The sequence below is a fragment of the Photinus pyralis genome, unplaced genomic scaffold (genome assembly GCF_008802855.1).
Source record: "Photinus pyralis isolate 1611_PpyrPB1 unplaced genomic scaffold, Ppyr1.3 Ppyr1.4_LG2, whole genome shotgun sequence".
Taxonomy (NCBI): domain Eukaryota; kingdom Metazoa; phylum Arthropoda; class Insecta; order Coleoptera; family Lampyridae; genus Photinus; species Photinus pyralis.
Window position 1 is genome coordinate 34,487,751 of NW_022170403.1, and position 17,731 is coordinate 34,505,481.

General features: G+C 35.4%; 2 protein-coding genes across 2 annotated transcripts; one reads left to right on the top strand and one right to left on the bottom strand.

Annotated features, from left to right (window-relative positions):
• The first annotated feature begins 4,495 nt into the window (after positions 1-4,495).
• On the top strand, positions 4,496-5,689 carry LOC116164859. Its single transcript, XM_031479096.1, has 2 exons — positions 4,496-5,179; positions 5,235-5,689. Exons 1-2 carry the CDS (start codon positions 5,048-5,050, stop codon positions 5,571-5,573), a joined length of 471 nt encoding a protein of 156 aa, XP_031334956.1. The 5' UTR covers positions 4,496-5,047; the 3' UTR covers positions 5,574-5,689.
• Positions 5,690-11,820: 6,131 nt separating this feature from the next.
• On the bottom strand, positions 11,821-13,524 carry LOC116164698 (protein takeout-like). The gene is made up of 5 exons (XM_031478900.1): positions 13,398-13,524; positions 13,111-13,351; positions 12,928-13,061; positions 12,731-12,880; positions 11,821-12,687 (listed from the first exon to the last, which is right to left on the bottom strand). Exons 1-5 carry the CDS (start codon positions 13,468-13,470, stop codon positions 12,536-12,538), a joined length of 750 nt encoding a protein of 249 aa, XP_031334760.1. The 5' UTR covers positions 13,471-13,524; the 3' UTR covers positions 11,821-12,535.
• Positions 13,525-17,731: the final 4,207 nt, after the last annotated feature.

The window sequence follows — 17,731 nt, forward strand, 5'->3', positions numbered from 1 at the left end:
TTAGTTTTCAATTTTTTGCATAAGAAAGACGGAAAATTGGAAAAATAAAACCCGCATCTTTTTCAATAATCTGCAGTGATGCCATGGAATTTTATAATACAAAAACTACGCCAATATCCGTCATGCCATGGAATGTCTGCTATAAAACAAATCAAATTCTATCAAAAAGTATTATATTTAGAACAGCGATTTCAACACAAAAAAAAGACCAAATTACTAAAAACGGTTTCCTAATATAACAATTTACAATAAATGTTCGAATCAGTCGCCATTAACTGCAAGACTGTAACCAAGTCGATCATAAAATCCATTTCGAACTGCTGCTAATTGATAACTTTTGGATATCTTTTTGTTTTAGGAAATTCCATGGCATCGCAGATTATTGAAAAAGATGCGGGTTTTATTTTTCTCTGTTTTGCGTTTATAATGACAGTATTCCGATAGCAAAAATAGTGCTGGAATGAGTTTCATTCCAACACTATTTTTGGTAACTATTTTCCACAACTGACAGATTTTTAAGAACATTTGGTATTCAGTGGTTGGCATGCTCGTCTAAATCATCCAGGCTGATCATATACGCGAATGTTCAATTCAAAGTTCTGCCTGGATGATTTAGACGTTATACTTATCTCAACGGTTTAGTAAAATGTGGACTAATTTCACTTATTGTTATAACATTATGTTACAGTTATTAACGATACGGGTAATTGAAATCATTAGGTATTGAAAATTCAGTGTAGGTACTTAGAGAAATCCACATTTAATACAAATGAGGTTTTATAACCTAACAAAATTACAAAACTAATCTTTGTCACTAAATGTACAATTATTATAAACTTTTAGAATAATTGTGAAATTATTGCCTGGTAGCAAATTATGAACAGTCTCTTCTGCTAACTGTCGAAGCTCTGGAGGAGTGGAAGGACGAATTTCTTCGCACATTATTCACTTTTTATTGAAAAAACTAAAATATACTGCACAAATTCGTATTTGGCGCGCTTGTTAAATTGAATTTTTTCAAAATGTAGCGTAGCCAACTTAATTTCTTTATTGAAAAATTGTTGGTGTTGCCAACTTAATTTCTTTATTGAAATATTTATTACATAAAATGTCAGAATTGTTAATTTTTTTAATACAATTAAAATGCTCAACAGAGTAAATAGTATAAAGCATATGTTGCAGAAGGTCTTTCTAGCACTCGTTCATTCGAAACTTGAACTCGTGCTAGAATATAGCGCCTTCTGCAACTTATGCTTTAATATACTATTCCAATTTTCCGTCTTTATATGAAAAAAATTGAAAACTAATACGGTTGATTGACATAAAAAATTTTGTTCTACAAAAAACCTTAATACATTTTTGCTCTAAAATAATTTGGGGAGCCAATAATCGCATGTAATGAATTTTACATTAAAATCCCTATGATGCGTTACGCAAGTCACCACCCTGTATAGTTAACTATGCTCTAAAGTATTTATTGAGACTTTACAATGCTGAAAGGAAAGTTAACGATAACTATGGCACTAAAATTATTGAACTCTATCTTGAGAACACTCGCCTCCGCAGTCGCACAATTCGGTGCAGGGCATGTCGGACTTGGCACAGCTGCATCTTTGTGTGCAACCTTTCTTAAGAGAGGCGGTAAGTAGGCGAATAGATGAATTTACAATTGAATCCATATTCAACAAACAAACTTAATCTACATACATTCGCAGGACATGTATGGGGACATTGCCTCCTGGCGCAACAGCAACTTCCGGATCCATGTGATTGGGGTTGGAGAAACTCGAGTGAAGATCAAGAATGGGAGCCTGTCTGGACTTTAAAACCTCCAGTTCCAGAAGCTTTTGTAATCTTAGTAAAATGTGGATGTAAGAAAGGTTGCACACAAAGATGCAGCTTTGTCAAGTCCGATGTGACCTGCATCGAATTGTGCGACTGCGGAGGCGAGTGTTCTCAAGATAGGGTTCAATAATTTTAGTGCCGTAGTTATCGTTAACTTTCCTTTCAGCATTGTAAAGTCTCAATAAATACTTTAGAGCATAGTTAACTATATAATATTCAATAGAGCAGCCAAAAGAGGTCTCCGTCACGATTTTACTGTCCGCACTAGAGGGTCGATCTGAGACAATTTTTTTTGAGGACCTCAAAAAAAGGCAGTGTACAACCTTCCTTTTTTAACAAAAATCGACTGCACCAAAATTTCTCGGGAAAACACTTTTTCTTATTAATTTTGGTGCGTAGAATCCAAAACAATTCGCACTTTTTCGATCAGACTTCTCAATCAAAAGTTATAGACTAGAAACCAATTTCGAAAGAAAATTCAAAGGGCTGTAACTTTTGAACTAGTAGCCCAATCTTAGAATTGATTGAAATTATGGATTCTACAGGCCACATTCTACAAGAAAAATTTTTTCCCGGGTCAATCTGAGACAATTTTTTTTGAGGGCCTCAAAAAAAGGCAGTGTATAACCTTCCTTTTTTACCAAAAATCGACTGCACCAAAATTTTTCGGGAAAACAATTTTTCTTATGAACAAATTTATTGATTGGGATTTGCTTAAGACAATTGTGTTATGTAAATGAATATTGTAGGTGGGCTAGCCTTTATCAAGGTTCTATTTAGTAGCTTTCTATAAAAAAAAAGGTTTCAAGATTTAAGAAAGGAAGAAAATTTCATTTAAAGATATTGTAGAAGGGAAAGTGCCCATAATACCAGCGGCATTGCCGCGCTGAATGGCCAGACTAATTTTTTGAATAAGAAATGTTTTTGAACGGTGCTCTCCTGTGGCATTTTTCAATTTCTTTCCTAAAGTATTTACAAATTGCATAGCTTCCGTACACCACGGTCCAAGGGTTTCAACAGCGAAAGGTAAAAACTGGTAACCTGCATTGATAATTTCCTGATATTTCCTCACCTTGTTAGCAGCAGTTTGTCTCGCAACCTCTCCAGTGGAATGCGAGGAAAGTGACAAGCGAGAAGAGGCAAGTGTATCAGAACAAGTCGCATCCCAAATTAAGTGTAGACCATGAGACCAAGGGATCAGAGTCATACCATCTACCCGTTTTCCGTCTGTTCTTGATAGTCCTAGGGGTTCTAATGTTGAAGGAATGTTTGCTGAGGCAAGAGCTTTCTGAATAATGCAATTGAGTTCGCGATGACGTGATAATCTTCCAGCACTTTTCTGACAAGATAGACCATGTGTGCCTTGACGGTCAACAAGCATGCCACACATACAGTGGTGGGATTCACAAATTGTGCAACCTAGACGTAGAGCCAGTGCTATTCGAAAAACATTATCATTCAGTAGTGTTCCCAGATTTTTACAAGGAAGTACATTGAGCCACGCTCCAGAAACTGATGATTGGCAGGCTAGATATCTTGCTGTATCGACACTGGATTCTAATTTCAAATCATCACTCAACCTGCTGATGTTTATAGTATCCCAGTTTTTCTGAACAGCGTAGAATCCAAAACAATTCGTACTTTTTCGATTAGACTTCTCAATCAAAAGTTAAGCCAATTTCGAAAGAAAATTCAAGGGGCTGTAACTTTTGAACTAGTAGCCCAATCTTGGAACTGTTTGAAATTATGGATTCTACAGGCCACATTCTATAAGAAAATTTTTTCCCGGGTCGATCTGAGACAATTTTTTTAGGGCCTCAAAAAAAGGCAGTGTACAACCTTCCTTTTTTACCAAAAATCGACTGCACCAAAATTTCTCCGGAAAACACTTTTTCTTATTAATTTTGGTGTGTAGAATCCAAAACAATTCGTACTTTTTCGATCAGACTTCTCAATCAAAAGTTATAGACTAGAAACTAGGGAATGCAATACCGGGATTGCGGGATCCCAAAATACTGGGATCCCGCAGCATTTTTGCGAGATTAATCCCGCGGGATTTGCGAGACTGAGGAATTTGTCGACCAAGGGGACGACTCTGTTTACTTTGTTAATGAAACTGATAACGGAGAATTATTTTTTAAATAATTGTTAAACTTTTTTCGATAAAAATGTACTATGATTTTTGAGGCACTTTAGAAGACTTTTTGTACTTTGCAGGTAAGGTTTTTTTGAGTTCTAAGTTAGGCCGAAGGTACATTTTATGGGCGGGTATTGAAATGCTACCTTGCGCTTAAGAAACCCGCTAAAACAAGTGCCGTTCGGGGTTGCGGGGGTGGCGGCATACCTGAAATTGAACCTTAGGGTGTCTAGAACATCCTCTGAAAGTTTCATAGTTATCACAAAATGCAAGGTTGAAACCTATTTTGGCTCTTAACCCCTGCACTAAAGCGCGATGCAATCGTAAAACTTAATGCAACGAATTTAAAGTCTTATAAACTGTAGGTATTTAACATAAAGGTCTGACGTTTCTTGTGCTTTCATACATCTCAAAGTTTAAATTTAAATAAACGGAATATAAAACATTGTATTCAAAATTGTTGTATTTACGTTGTATTCTTCAATATTTATTAATTTAATTTACAACCTTAAATGATATTGACATTGTTATTATTTCGTTTACCACAGCCAACGTTAGCCTATACTACCTAGTGGTAGCATCTCCCTATTAAAATTAACCCCCGACGTAGTCTTCTAAGCGTTTTGGAAAACAACTGGTCCTGGCAAACGTAAATATGCAACAGTAGCGTAACTGTAACATAAATTTCGTGCGTGTTGCATTATTGAATAACTTAAATGTGGTGTAACAAATACGAAACCTAGGCTCAAATGTTCGCCTTGCGTTACAAAAAATATGAAACAAGCTAAGATAGGTGAGGCTGTTGCAAAATAAAAGTTAATCCGATAGGTATCCTCTATTATAAAAGCATCGGTACAATTACCCCAGAATTAAATTAAATTTTAAGTAGGAAATATAATTTCTGTAGAACAACTGCAGATCAGAGATCGTTAAGATAATCCACTTTATAGCACAACACGTTACCATATTTAGATCATATCTACTGTATAACATAAGTATGTTAATTTATACCACATATTTGTATAGACATTGTGTGGTTATGTGAACCGTCGAGAATTACTAAAAATGAACGCAATTAAAAGGTCCACAATCGTAGCGCAAATTTGTTTAATCCGAGACCGAGTTCGGAGCGTACAGATAACCATGAAAATCTTAAACGTGCTACTCTTCTTGGTGATTGCAGCTTCGACACAGAAGGTTCGGCTTTTTGAACGTGTTATTTCTTTTAGTGTAAGTAATAATTGAATTTTAGCTAAAAGATAACGTTCGGGAAGCATGGGAAAAGAATAACGAGCCGTATGTGGATTTATGCGTTAATGAAACCAAAGTTGATCCCAAGATTCCCAGGATAATGTTCAGGCAACTGCATCTTCCCGACGAAGATACGTTTCACTGTTACATGAGATGCCTCTTTCGGAATTTGGGGTTATTGACGTCTGAGGACCAAATTAATCTTAACGCGCTGGCGGCAGCGCCTCATATATCGAACGTATTAGCGAAAGACTGTTTGGAATTATCGAAACCCGAACCGAATGTATGCAAAATGGTTTATATAATAACGGTCTGTCTTACCGAGAATAATTATGAATGATGGAAACCTCAATTAGGATTATTGATTTATCGTACACACCCAATTGACCTTTTTTGGACTTTTTGCAAATTAATTTGGAAAATAAATCTAGTATACAACATGCAATAAAAAACATATTTCTCGCCCAAAAATGGTTTCATTTTTTATCTGCTTAATTTAGCTTACTAATTAAATCCATAGTGTATTCTTCGAAAAGTTATTGTATAAGTAGTGTAATGTAGAAACACATAAGAATGATATGTGAACCAAAGAGTACAATGAAAACCGGAGTGAAGACAGCTGGCTTTGACCCAAAAATTTAAACACCAGAACGATGATAAGAGTTCGATATTTTGGGGACATTTGTTTTAACCACAATAATTGGTACTTTGAAAAACGTAGGCAAATGGGAATTTTTAGCAACATTTTAGCCCAAATATGGGAAATCGCGGTTTTCTCTTCCGCCCCCATTTTCGATTTTAACCTAATTAATCAATTAGACCAAATTAATATTCAATACAGTAGGGAATTGGCTTTTTATTCCCGTGCCCATGCTCTTGACCCTTGTAATGTAATTAATGGTTACAATCCAGTCGACGTTATAAATTGCGATCATTCGGCAATAATTAAAATGTTCAATAAATAATAACAGAAATCCGGATCACTTTTAACCTTCGCTATACATCTTCTCTAAATAAAATTTTGTTTTGAAGATATCCAGTGTTCCAGACAAAATGTTCGCCTTGAATATCCTTTGATTAACAGATCAATCATTGTCACAAAATTATAGCAAAAGAAGATTTTTGACACTAGGGCGTGAAGAAATAACCCAACACGAAATGAACACAACCTAAAGTAAAAATAACAAAAGATTGGAATGTTGGCGCTGGATTGAAAGGCTTATCGTATTTTAAGCGAATTTTTGAAAAAAAATACGCTATTATATTCGTTAGGCTGACTGTCCAGCCGAGATCTCAGCAATTACAATAGCTAGGAGACTTCAAATTTTCAGTGAAAGCTTTCTGCTATAGGTAGTGTAGATGTGCAGACTCTGGTCTACTTTGAGTTGAGATCGATAATTTTAAACTTTGCTAATGAAATACTGACCTGTATTGACTGTATTAATCATGCATATGCTAAAATGTGTTTGAAAAAACCGACAACCTGAAGTCCCACGATAAAAATTTTAATGTGCTATAATGAAATTACCTACGTGCGCTTACAAGGTGAACTTGCAGTTAATTTGTAAATTAGACTTCAAATGAGTGTTGTCAGGCATTCTTCTAATGACATAAAACTCAGTCGCTTAATTTAACGACCTTGTAGATCCCCTAAATACGGTGTTAGAGAGGAGCGGATGCAAACAAAAAGGCGTTCTTTTCCTTAGAAATTTGATTATGTGGCATTTGCCCATAAGGAATAGGGGTTGAGAAACTATGCTAGAGAGCGCTAGGAAGCAACTTATTTTTTAACTTTAGCCTACCTATGAAAGTGGGACCTTTTACGTTGTAACGTCTTTCCTTCTGTCCATCGCATCGATACGCTATAATACTTTCTTTTAGTACGTTGGGTACGCCAAAGAAGTGCACTTTTTGATTGGAAAATCCGTGCAGGAAACCAAAATGGTGGCCGTCAAAATGTCGCCATTAGCCGCAATATATTGTTTTGTATCTCTGCTCCTAATAGTCCGATTTTAATTTTCTTTTTTTTTATTGAAAGCTCTTGTGACGAGGAAACTATTTTGCTATATAACATTTATCTCAAAAACTTAAGGATTTAGCACAATTTAAAAAAAGTGTTTTTTTTACGAATTTGAATCACAAGTAAGCTCAACCCGATTTTTATGTATGTAATTTGTCCACGTCAAATGTTAATATGTTTGGATTTGTATTATTCAGCACAATATTCGGACTCTTAAGGTCTGATGATGAAACGGTCTATACGATTCGAAGTCGATTAGCTAAAGAAATATTAAAATTCAATTATTTGAAATACGAGTTTTCATTGTATCAGTTTGTATGGACAAATAATTCACTACGTCAAGAAAATAGTGCTTCCTATTTAAAAACAGTATGCCCCCTTTGACTGTGCAGAAGTATGCTACTGACGTTGAATGTGCGTGGATTGGTAGCAAACTTTTTATAATGATGGATGTCATAAAAAGATTCTTTAAAAAATGTTTTGAAGATAAAATTTTCACCCTGTATAAAAAGCATATCCGGAAAACGGTTAGCCTCGCGGTTAGTATTACGAAAAAAACCGATAAGACCTACAAAAATAATTCTTTTGTTAAGGGATACCCGGGGATACCTATAAAACATATCAACTCTTCTTCTCGTACCAACAAACCGTTCCCATTAATCTCAACCATTAAGGCTCTATCGTCCGTTTACAGAAGCTGGATTCCCTGTATAATAAAAATGATTCAACTTATATAAATAGGTATCTAAAACTTGGAAATCATAATATTCCGTTAATATTCTTAAAGAAAACCCGAGAGAAAACCCTCGAAAAAACCCATGATCTGAGTAAGAGCGAGAGTAAGAGTTTAAAGTTGATATACTGAGTGTTTCTTTAATTACTTTAAAAGCAGTGTATTTTCTGTTTTTCAGAGAAAAAATTTACGAGGCTTTTCCTTTCAATTTTCATAATGCTTGATCTCATGCCTGATGAAAAAATATGGCGCATTTTTTCAAAAAAAAAACACGGCTGATTGAAATTTTCCGAACTTGCAGGGTAGATACAAGGAGTTTTGGGGTTGTATCGATTGAATTTCTAAACGATGGCCTTTTTTGTCGAAAAGACCGGGATATTGCACAATTAAGAGCGTACTTGTGATTCAAATTCGTAAAAAAAACACTTTTTTTTAAAATTGTGCTAAATCCTTAAGTTTTAGAGATAAATGTTATTTATATAGCAAAACAGTTTCCTCGTCGTAAGGGCTTTCAATAAAAAAAAAAGAAAATTAAAATCGGACTATTAGGAGCAGAGACACAAAAAAATATATTGCGGCTAATGGCGCCATTTTGACGCCCACCATTTTGGTCTCCTGCACGGATTTTCGAGTGGCTCCCTATCTTAAAAGTTGCCTTTTGGTATTAACTATTATTACAGAAAGTGGCACATTCCAATCAAAAAGTGCCGTATTTTCTCCATTCTAGCCATGTATCCGACGTACTATTTAGACCACCAAGTAACTTGATGAGACTTTCGCCACACATAGAATTATGCACCATAATTGCGAAACTATCTTCATCTGTTCTTAGTTTTTGTCTAGGTAAAATCGAAGAAATCGAATCGAAGAAATGAGCTTATAGTTCTCTTCACCCAAATAACAGTTGTACGCTTTGTTTGATTTTTTAATACATTGATATACGAATTAATTCAACAAGGAAGACACTTCAGCAACTTTTAACATTTATATTCCACGTGAAAAGGGTAAGTTCTGTCATTATCTTAATTAAAAGGCAGGTTAAGCACCTTATTTTAAAAAGAATTATATTGTCGAATTTTCTAAAATTCAATTCAATATAAGTTCTATGTGAACCATCGCTTAAAACGCTCTTTTAAAAGTTTTACAATCATATTGTTAACCATAATGTATACAAAGAACGTTTTTGAATAATGTATTCTTCATCATTATTGGTTTTCTGCTATGCATACTTCTATATTACTTATCATACCCACCCTTTTCAGGTTCATCATTCTTCTCCATATTTCTCCACATTTTAAAAGCTTCTAACCTTTCCGGATCTCTTAATGTGTAGTCCACGTTTCACTACCGTACATTAGAACACTCCATAGAAATAGTATTTTACATTATTAGCCAGGTAAGTGAGTTTTTACTGGCGATAGGAGAAGTTGACTGGCGAGCAGTTAGGCGAGCCTGTCATCTCCTAGAGCCAGTAAAAACTATTACCTGGCGTATAATGTACAATATTTTATTTGTTACTCATTTGTAAACAATAGTATTCGTGAATAATTAGTTCTTAAATCGTCTTACTGACGATTGCTCAAAAAAAGAAGCACTTCAAAAACTTGAACATAATGTTGCATCAAAATGGCTACTCTTTAGATAAAATAAAGAAGACAATCAAAGGGTGTAACCATGGCCTATGTATCGGTATCTGATTGATGGTTACAGAGGACCAGTCACAAAAAAACAGAAAAAGCTAAGAACACTTCAAATTTAGATATACAGTTTCAATTGATTGACATTTACGAAATCTAACAAGAAACTCTTGATAAAGGTATAAAAGAAACGTCGAGTAACTATTAATAGTCACTTTACAGGAGAATAAACCGGAAAATGGATTTTATTAATAAAACTCGATAAGATAACTATCCCTGTCGATAACTATCGATACGTCGAATATTTCTCTCAAATGAGGCGTGCAATTACCGCTTAATTACAGCGGTAATTGCATTGTAGAAAGCTAAAGAGCCCTGCGATAATTGCACAGTTAATATGGTAAATTGGTAACTCCATTAAAGTTGCAAGAACTGCATTCGGTTATTTTCATATTTTGTTAACAGAGCCCTCTTGTCTTGTCGGGCTCTTTCACCAAAATATAAAAGTAAACTCATGCAGTTTTTAGACATGCTTTCAAAAAAATTATCGGTAATTTTGATGCACTTCTGCAATTACCTACCCGATACTTATATTGATAGATGAAAACAGTTATCGCCCATCCCTAGCGATAACTTCGACATATCGATATATCGATAACTATCGACATATCGATATATATCGATAACTATCGATATATCGATATATTTTACTTATCGATATGCCGATAACTATCGATATATCGATAACTATCGATAGTTATCGATTTATCGATATTTCGATAGTTATCGATATATCGATAGTTATCGATATATCGATCGTTATCGATATATCGATAGGTATCGATATATCGATAGTATTCATATATCGATAACTATCGATATATCTAGAACTATCGATATATTTTACTTATCGATATGCCGATAACTATCGATATATCGATAACTATCGATAGTTATCGATTTATCGATATTTCGATAGTTATCGATATATCGATAGTTATCGATATATCGATCGATATATCGATCGTTATCGATATATCGATAGGTATCGATATATCGATAACCATCGATATTTCGATAATTATCGGCATATCGATAAGTAAAATATATCGATAGGTAAGTACCCGATACTTATCGATAGGTGAAAACAGCTATCGCCCATCCCTAGTTATAACCTCCTACACTACCAGTTTCATAGCGTTTGTTTTGTTCTTATTAATTCTTATGCATCCCTACTCTGTTTTAATTTTATCTAGCTTTTCTAACACTATCTCAAGTTATTTTTCTTACAACAGTAAATGACGAGGATTAGATAATGCAAAAAGTAAGAGTTTTGTTGTCATACGTTTGGTTGCTATCATTTTTTGTTTTCAGGTGAGTGAGGGATTACTGGAGCTTGTCGCGGAGGCAAGAATTACTCAATTTGAAGGTAAGTGATGTAGAAGATTTAGTAGAATTTATGAAAATTACGTTACTGATCACTAAAACAGAAGTACCTCGAGAGTTGACATTAACAAAAGGAAATTTCAAAGACCTAAACTAGTTGGGTATGGCGTATGGTTCGCAAATATGCAGCACTGCACCCATCTCATACTGCTCGTGACAGATATTTAGCGCATTTTTGCAAGTTTATTTGTAAAAAGGCAGTAATCTCACTTTGGGCGGCTGGCTGGTTGGCTGGCAGCAAATGCGGCCCCGTACAAGAACGCTTGCAGTGCACTTTAGAGACGGGGCTACATGATGTGGGGTCGGCGTCATCTGGGCGCCATCCCCGAGCAAGGTGTACTAACCTGGTGACTTTTCAGTTTTTTTTATAAATTGCCTGGAAATCATGAAATGCAGCTGGAAGATGCGTAGGTCGTAGATGCTTCTTTATAGAATAAAAAGAAGATCTACAGTTGGTGGAGAGCACCCGCAGGCAAATACCCAGTTTGCAAAACAATGAAATTTAATGAAACTTTCATCGTCTTCGGGAGCTTCGAATGTTCACATATCTGATGAATTGAGTTTAGAATTCAACCAATTGTAATTTTGAATTTAATTCTAAATATAAATTGTTGTATATAAATAGTTGCAAAATAAATAAATAATAATAATAATATTGCCTTTATTATTTAAAAAAAAACAAAGATTTATTTCAGTACATTAAGGGCGAAGTTCGGCACTGCAGCAATGCCACAGTCCGCTCTTCCACTTAACCCCATTACTGCATGTATTACTAGAGGAGAAAAAAAGTATTCAACTAAACAAAAAAACAAAGAAAATAAAGAAGAGGTACTTACTTTAAAAGCATTAGCTCTTACTACGCCAACAAATCATTATTATTATTGACATGATGACAAAATGTCGTGGTTTTGGTTCAAAATCGTAAACAGTTTATTCTGCTGTTGTAAAAGTGGACAGCGATCATAGTGCGATTACTGTTTCGTAGATTTGTTCCGTCAAAGAGTAAATATTTGCATTTGGAAATACTCAAAATACGTCTTTGTACTTCAAATCCCATGATGACAAAAATTTTTGGTGAATTTTCAATGTTTCTTTTTGGGGTGTTATTCAACTATGAATAGTTCATTATATCAACATATCCCACTTATGGTTTTAATCCAATTGCATCCAATTCCGACCTTTTGAGCTTTCCACGAGTTGGCATTTAAGTATCTCGATTGATTACATTGGTGAACATGAATACGACATCATTTTCTTTGACAGTAATTTTTAAGCTAAGGACAATTATTAAGTGGTTAAATTTTATTGAAATGTGTAATAGAAGATAGAAGGTGGACCACTGGTCATTCAGAAAACCTTGATATGACCATATATTATTTTAGTTGAGTTACTAATACGTATATCTAGTGTTATAACAACATGCAGTACTATTTTAAAGGTTTGGGGATTTATTTACAACGCCCCACTTAATCTGGTAGGATCACATTCAAGGGGTATTTACTAAATATCCTGTTAGCCATCTTCTTGAATATCTTAGCAACGTTATCTTCTAAAACTGGCTTAATCTCTTTGGCCACATTTTGCCAGTTATCATTTAGGAATGAGTTCATTGTATCACCTGGGGGTTAGAGATTAGCTAATTCAATAGGAAGCGCACTTACCAAGATGCTTGTCGCCGTTAAATAAATTCTCTAACTTAATTGTCGCGTGGCCAAGAACGAAATCAACATAAAAGTCTTTGATATTGAAGTACACGTCTCCGTGTTTAGTGATTCGTTGCCCCTGCAAGGTTACCGTGACATCAATGTTACCTAAAAGACGGAGCAATTATTGAAAATTCTAATATTTTTCCTATTACTGTAATTTCCACAGCTTTCTCCTTTTCCGGAAATTGGCATCATTAGCATACGTCCGTTCATTGTGTATTGGCTCACGACGCGTAGGTGAGGTAACCACAATTTTAATCGTACACGATCCTTCTTCAGATCAATTCTGCAAACATCGTAGTTTTAATTGGGCGATTAACGCAGTTTTACTATACCTCACGCTTTTAAGCACAAATTGCGAGGGTCCGTACACTTTAATATCAGTATACGTGGATTTTAGCGCAAGAGCTCCAGCACCATGATCAATGAGAATTTCGGATATGTGCAAGGGTTCCAGGCTCGGTATGTCGAATTCCGGTAAGCCATCAGCAAGTAATGGTTTGATTTTCTGAACCGCCTCCTTAATGCATTCATTCAATTTTGGATCACTTTGGTGACAAACTCGCAGGAAAGATGCTAAAAGAAAACGATTAGCGAAAATTGTGGGTTAGTAGGTGCTTACGTAAGGTAACGCTTTCCTCATTTGCGCTTGTTGCAATTACGAAAATTACAGCTGTAAGTGCGATGCTTCGCATTGTGGTTATTATTACAGAATAACTAAATAAAATTGAGGGATAAGCTGCACGTCATGCAAATGTGTTCAATTTCGCATTGGCAAATCGTCAAAAGTGTTTTGCTTTTGTTGCAAGTGATGAGTAGACAATTGAGAAAATTCGCGTATTGCACTTACGTCAATCGAAAGAAATCCTTTATTTATCTTTTATAATAAATTCAATTAAATAGATGTAAATCAAATCTTCTGCATCACTTCGCTTATTTATTCCGTTTTTCATCAATTTTCTGTCCGTCCCGAATTTCTTTCTGCCACCCCTTGTCCGTTCTATTTCTTTACATTCCTATATCTTTCTTTCCACACAGTCTGCATTTCCTTTATTTTTCTTTCCTTCCGATTTGTAATGTTCATCCCCTTCTTTTCATCCCCATATCTCCGTTCATACATCAACACCCCTCAAAAAAGGTGTTTCGTTATCCTGAACTTCATTTTGGATTTCCTCTCCTATTACCCATCACACCTGTCTCATCGCCACTTCTCCCTTTTTCCTTAATCTCCTTATTTGTGCATTTGCCCCATTATTTCATTGTATTTGGTATAATAATAATAATAATAATAATAATAATTATTAAGTTAAAAAACACATAACTCCTTCTTCACAGAAACACACCATACGACTTCAGGAACAAAGAAACACCATAAATACAATTAAAAAACACAAAACTCCTTCTTCACAGAAGCACACCACGTTATCACAACCCACTCGTATTCAACCCAAACGCAAAGCCAAAGAAACACTTACACAGTAAACTCCATTTAATAAAATTACAGGAATTATTATAATGATTTTTTTGTTTTGTTTTCCTCTTTCCTGATAGCGTTGGCTATTGTGCCCATCAATAGGTATGTTGGTAAGTACGAATTACATTATCCCTAGATGTCCAATGTACGTGTGTGATATTATTATTATTTTTTTTTTTTTTACTACATAACTTCACCAGACACAGACACAGACACTAATCGTTACTTGATTTTAATCCGTGCGATTAGTTAACCAGGCTAGACCTGAGTTCTCACAAGAAACACCGATAATAATAATTATTAAGTTAAAAAACACATAACTCCTTCTTCACAGAAACACACCACATTTTCACAACCCACTCGTATTCAACCGCAACGCAAAAACCTTAACAGAACTACAGGCTCACAACATACTATAATATCTCCACCAAAAACCCAAGCAACCTCACAAATACAACCTCAAGAACAAAGAAACACCATAAATACAAGTAACGCAACATGCGCTACAAAGACAGGTCCACCCAATAAAGTTACACGCCCTAGCACAATTAAAAAACACATAACTCCTTCTTCACCGAATCACACCACATTATCACAACCCACTCGCTATTCAACCGCAACGCAAAAACCTTAACAGAACTACAGGCTCACAACATACTAAAATATCTCCACCAAAACCCAAGCAACCTCACAAATACGACCTCAGGAACAAAGAAACATCATAAATACAAGTAACGCAACATGCACTACAAAGACAGGTCCACCCAATAAAGTTACACGCCCTAGCACAATTAAAAAACACATAACTCCTTCTTCACCGAATCACACCACATTATCACAACCCACTCGTATTCAACCGCAACGCAAAAACCTTAACAGGACTACAGGCTCACAACATACTAAAATATCTCCACCAAAAACCCAAGCAACTTCACAAATACAACCTCAAGAACAAAGAAACATCATAAATACAAGTAACGCAACATGCACTACAAAAACAGGTCCACCCAATAAAGTTACACGCCCTAGCACAATTAAAAAACACATAACTCCTTCTTCACCGAAGCACACCACGTTATCACAACCCACTCGTATTCAACCCAAACGCAAAAAACTATACAGCACTACTAGCTCACAAAATACTCTCCATCAATAACCCAAGCAACCTCACAAATACAACCTCAAGAACAAAGAAACACCATAAACACAAGTAACGCAACATGTACTACAAAGACAGGTCCATCCAATAAAGTTACACGCCGTAGCACAGTTAAAAAACACAATACTCCTTCTTCTCAGAAACAACCCACTCGTATACAACCGAAACGCAAAAACCTTAACACAGGCTCACAAAATACTGCAATATCTCCACCAAAAACCCAAGCAACCTCACAAATACGACCTCAGGAACAAAGAAACACCATAAATACAAATAAAAAAAAAACTCCTTCTTCACAGAAACACACCACGTTATCACAACCCACTCGTATTCAACCCAAACGCAAAGCCAAAGAAACACTTACACAATAAACTCCATGTAATAAAATTACAGGAATTATTATAATGATTTTTTTTTGTTTTGTTTTCCTCTTTCCTGATAGCGTTGGCTATTGTGCCCATCAATAGGTATGTTGGTAAGTACGAATTACATACTATCCCTAGATGTCCAATGTACGTGAGTGATTTTTTATTTTTTTTTTTATTTTTTTTTTTAACCTACATAACTTCACCAGACACAGACACAGACACTAATCGTTACTTGATTTTAATCCGTGCGATTAGTTAACCAGGCTAGACCTGAGTTCTCACAAGAAACACCGACCATAATAATAATCATATTTATTCCAAAAAAAAAAATTTTTTTTTAGAACCTCATGGCATAGATTCAGCAAAACGCTGCTCTTCCATCTACATCATGACAAAACAGAGAATATTTGTACAGAGCAAAACAGCAAAAGAAAATAAAATTATTTTAGAATAACTACTTACTAAGTATAGTGAAATGATGAATGAACAGATTGAAAGATAAAAGACAATACGAACAGGAATAATCAACAGTAATCAAATTAAAGAGTGAAATAAAAGGTTAAACAATTGTTTTTTGAACTGACGAGTTGGTAAACTCTTAAGAGGCGACGGCAATGCATTGTACATCACAGCAATGGTGTAGCTAAATGACCGCTCAAATAGTGCTGTTTTATGTTGAGGTATAGTTAGTAGCCCTCTATGCCTAAGGTATATGGTATAGGTAAGGTAATATAGGTACTATCAAAGAGGGTTACTCTTTGGTACTATGTAACCTTTAGAAATATTTTATCAACATGTTTGTTGTAAGTAGGTACCTATAATAGTTATTTATGCATCAAGGGCATTAAGGCAATATTTATGCCGACGGCGACAGAGCCCGAGGGCCTCCGGCTCGAGGGATTGTAAGTCGCCCGAGGGTTAAATATTGAGTAATGCCTGAGGTGCATACAACATTTTATTTTTCATCGTTCCTAAGAATGCATTTTCAATTATACAAATGTCATGATTATTGTTTGCCCAACAGTGCTTCATACGAATCAAGTTGCATCTTTTTTATTACATAATATAACTCCATCAATCAATTTGGCAGGCCGTTTGAGGGCATAATGAGATGACAATCCATTATGCCCTAGGGCGTAATAGACTGCTGTATATATCACATATGACAGATATAATTGACATATAATAGGCAAATGAAAAATAAACAACTTATGTAGTTTGATATAAAAGTTTCTGCTAGTGTAGGCAACACACAATTCACTTGTGACGTGTGTCGTGGACAAAGGGAGAAGCCAATAAATGTGTTATTATTAGCTCTGTGCTTGAATATAAAACAAACACAGTTTCTATATAGACTCGAGCATGGTCGCTTGGAGAAAACTACTACTACACTTGTGAACTTGGAAAGGTTTTCATGCAAAAGTTAAACTCGAAAATGCTTGCAAGTTCTAAAACGTATTTCAAACGTCTTCCTAAAACTTAAAAGGATTTCAAATATCTGCTTAAACTTGTCATGACCTTGGGAAAACCATAGAGCAACGACCTTGGGGAGACCCGAGGTCAGGGCCCAAGGCCCCGACCTTGGAAAAAGTCCAGGACCATGAGCTTGAGGTCACCATTTGATTTTCCAAGGTGAACTTGTTTTCGAATGCTAAATAGCGTTCTAATTTCTATTCATTTTAATGCTACATTTCCACACGCGGCAAGCAGCTTGGCAAGCATCTCGGTAAGCTGCTCGGCGAATCACCGCGTACAAAGCAAGCTGTTTACACGCATCTGAGCACAACTCAGAACAAGCTCACAACCAAACATGGCGGACGTACATGTTATTGCAGCTGTTCCGTTCGGTTTGACATACGTACTTTTATTGGAAAAAACAACAACAACGAATTGAAAAGAGACGAAGAGCTCGGAGAAGGTGGTGGATGACAAAAATTTATAGAAATCGCACCAAG

What these genes read in the sequence shown, in the direction of transcription:
- LOC116164859 (XM_031479096.1), top strand. Translation starts at nt 5,048, where the DNA reads ATGAACGCAATTAAAAGGTCCACAATCGTAGCGCAAATTTGTTTAATC. An exon ending in TTGCAGCTTCGACACAGAAG is followed by an intron (nt 5,180 to 5,234) that starts GTTCGGCTTTTT and finishes ATTGAATTTTAG; the next exon opens with CTAAAAGATAACGTTCGGGA.
- LOC116164698 (XM_031478900.1), bottom strand. Translation starts at nt 13,470, where the DNA reads ATGCGAAGCATCGCACTTACAGCTGTAATTTTCGTAATTGCAACAAGC. An exon ending in TGAGGAAAGCGTTACCTTAC is followed by an intron (nt 13,352 to 13,397) that starts GTAAGCACCTAC and finishes GTTTTCTTTTAG; the next exon opens with CATCTTTCCTGCGAGTTTGT. An exon ending in AGAAAGCTGTGGAAATTACA is followed by an intron (nt 12,881 to 12,927) that starts GTAATAGGAAAA and finishes TCCGTCTTTTAG; the next exon opens with GTAACATTGATGTCACGGTA.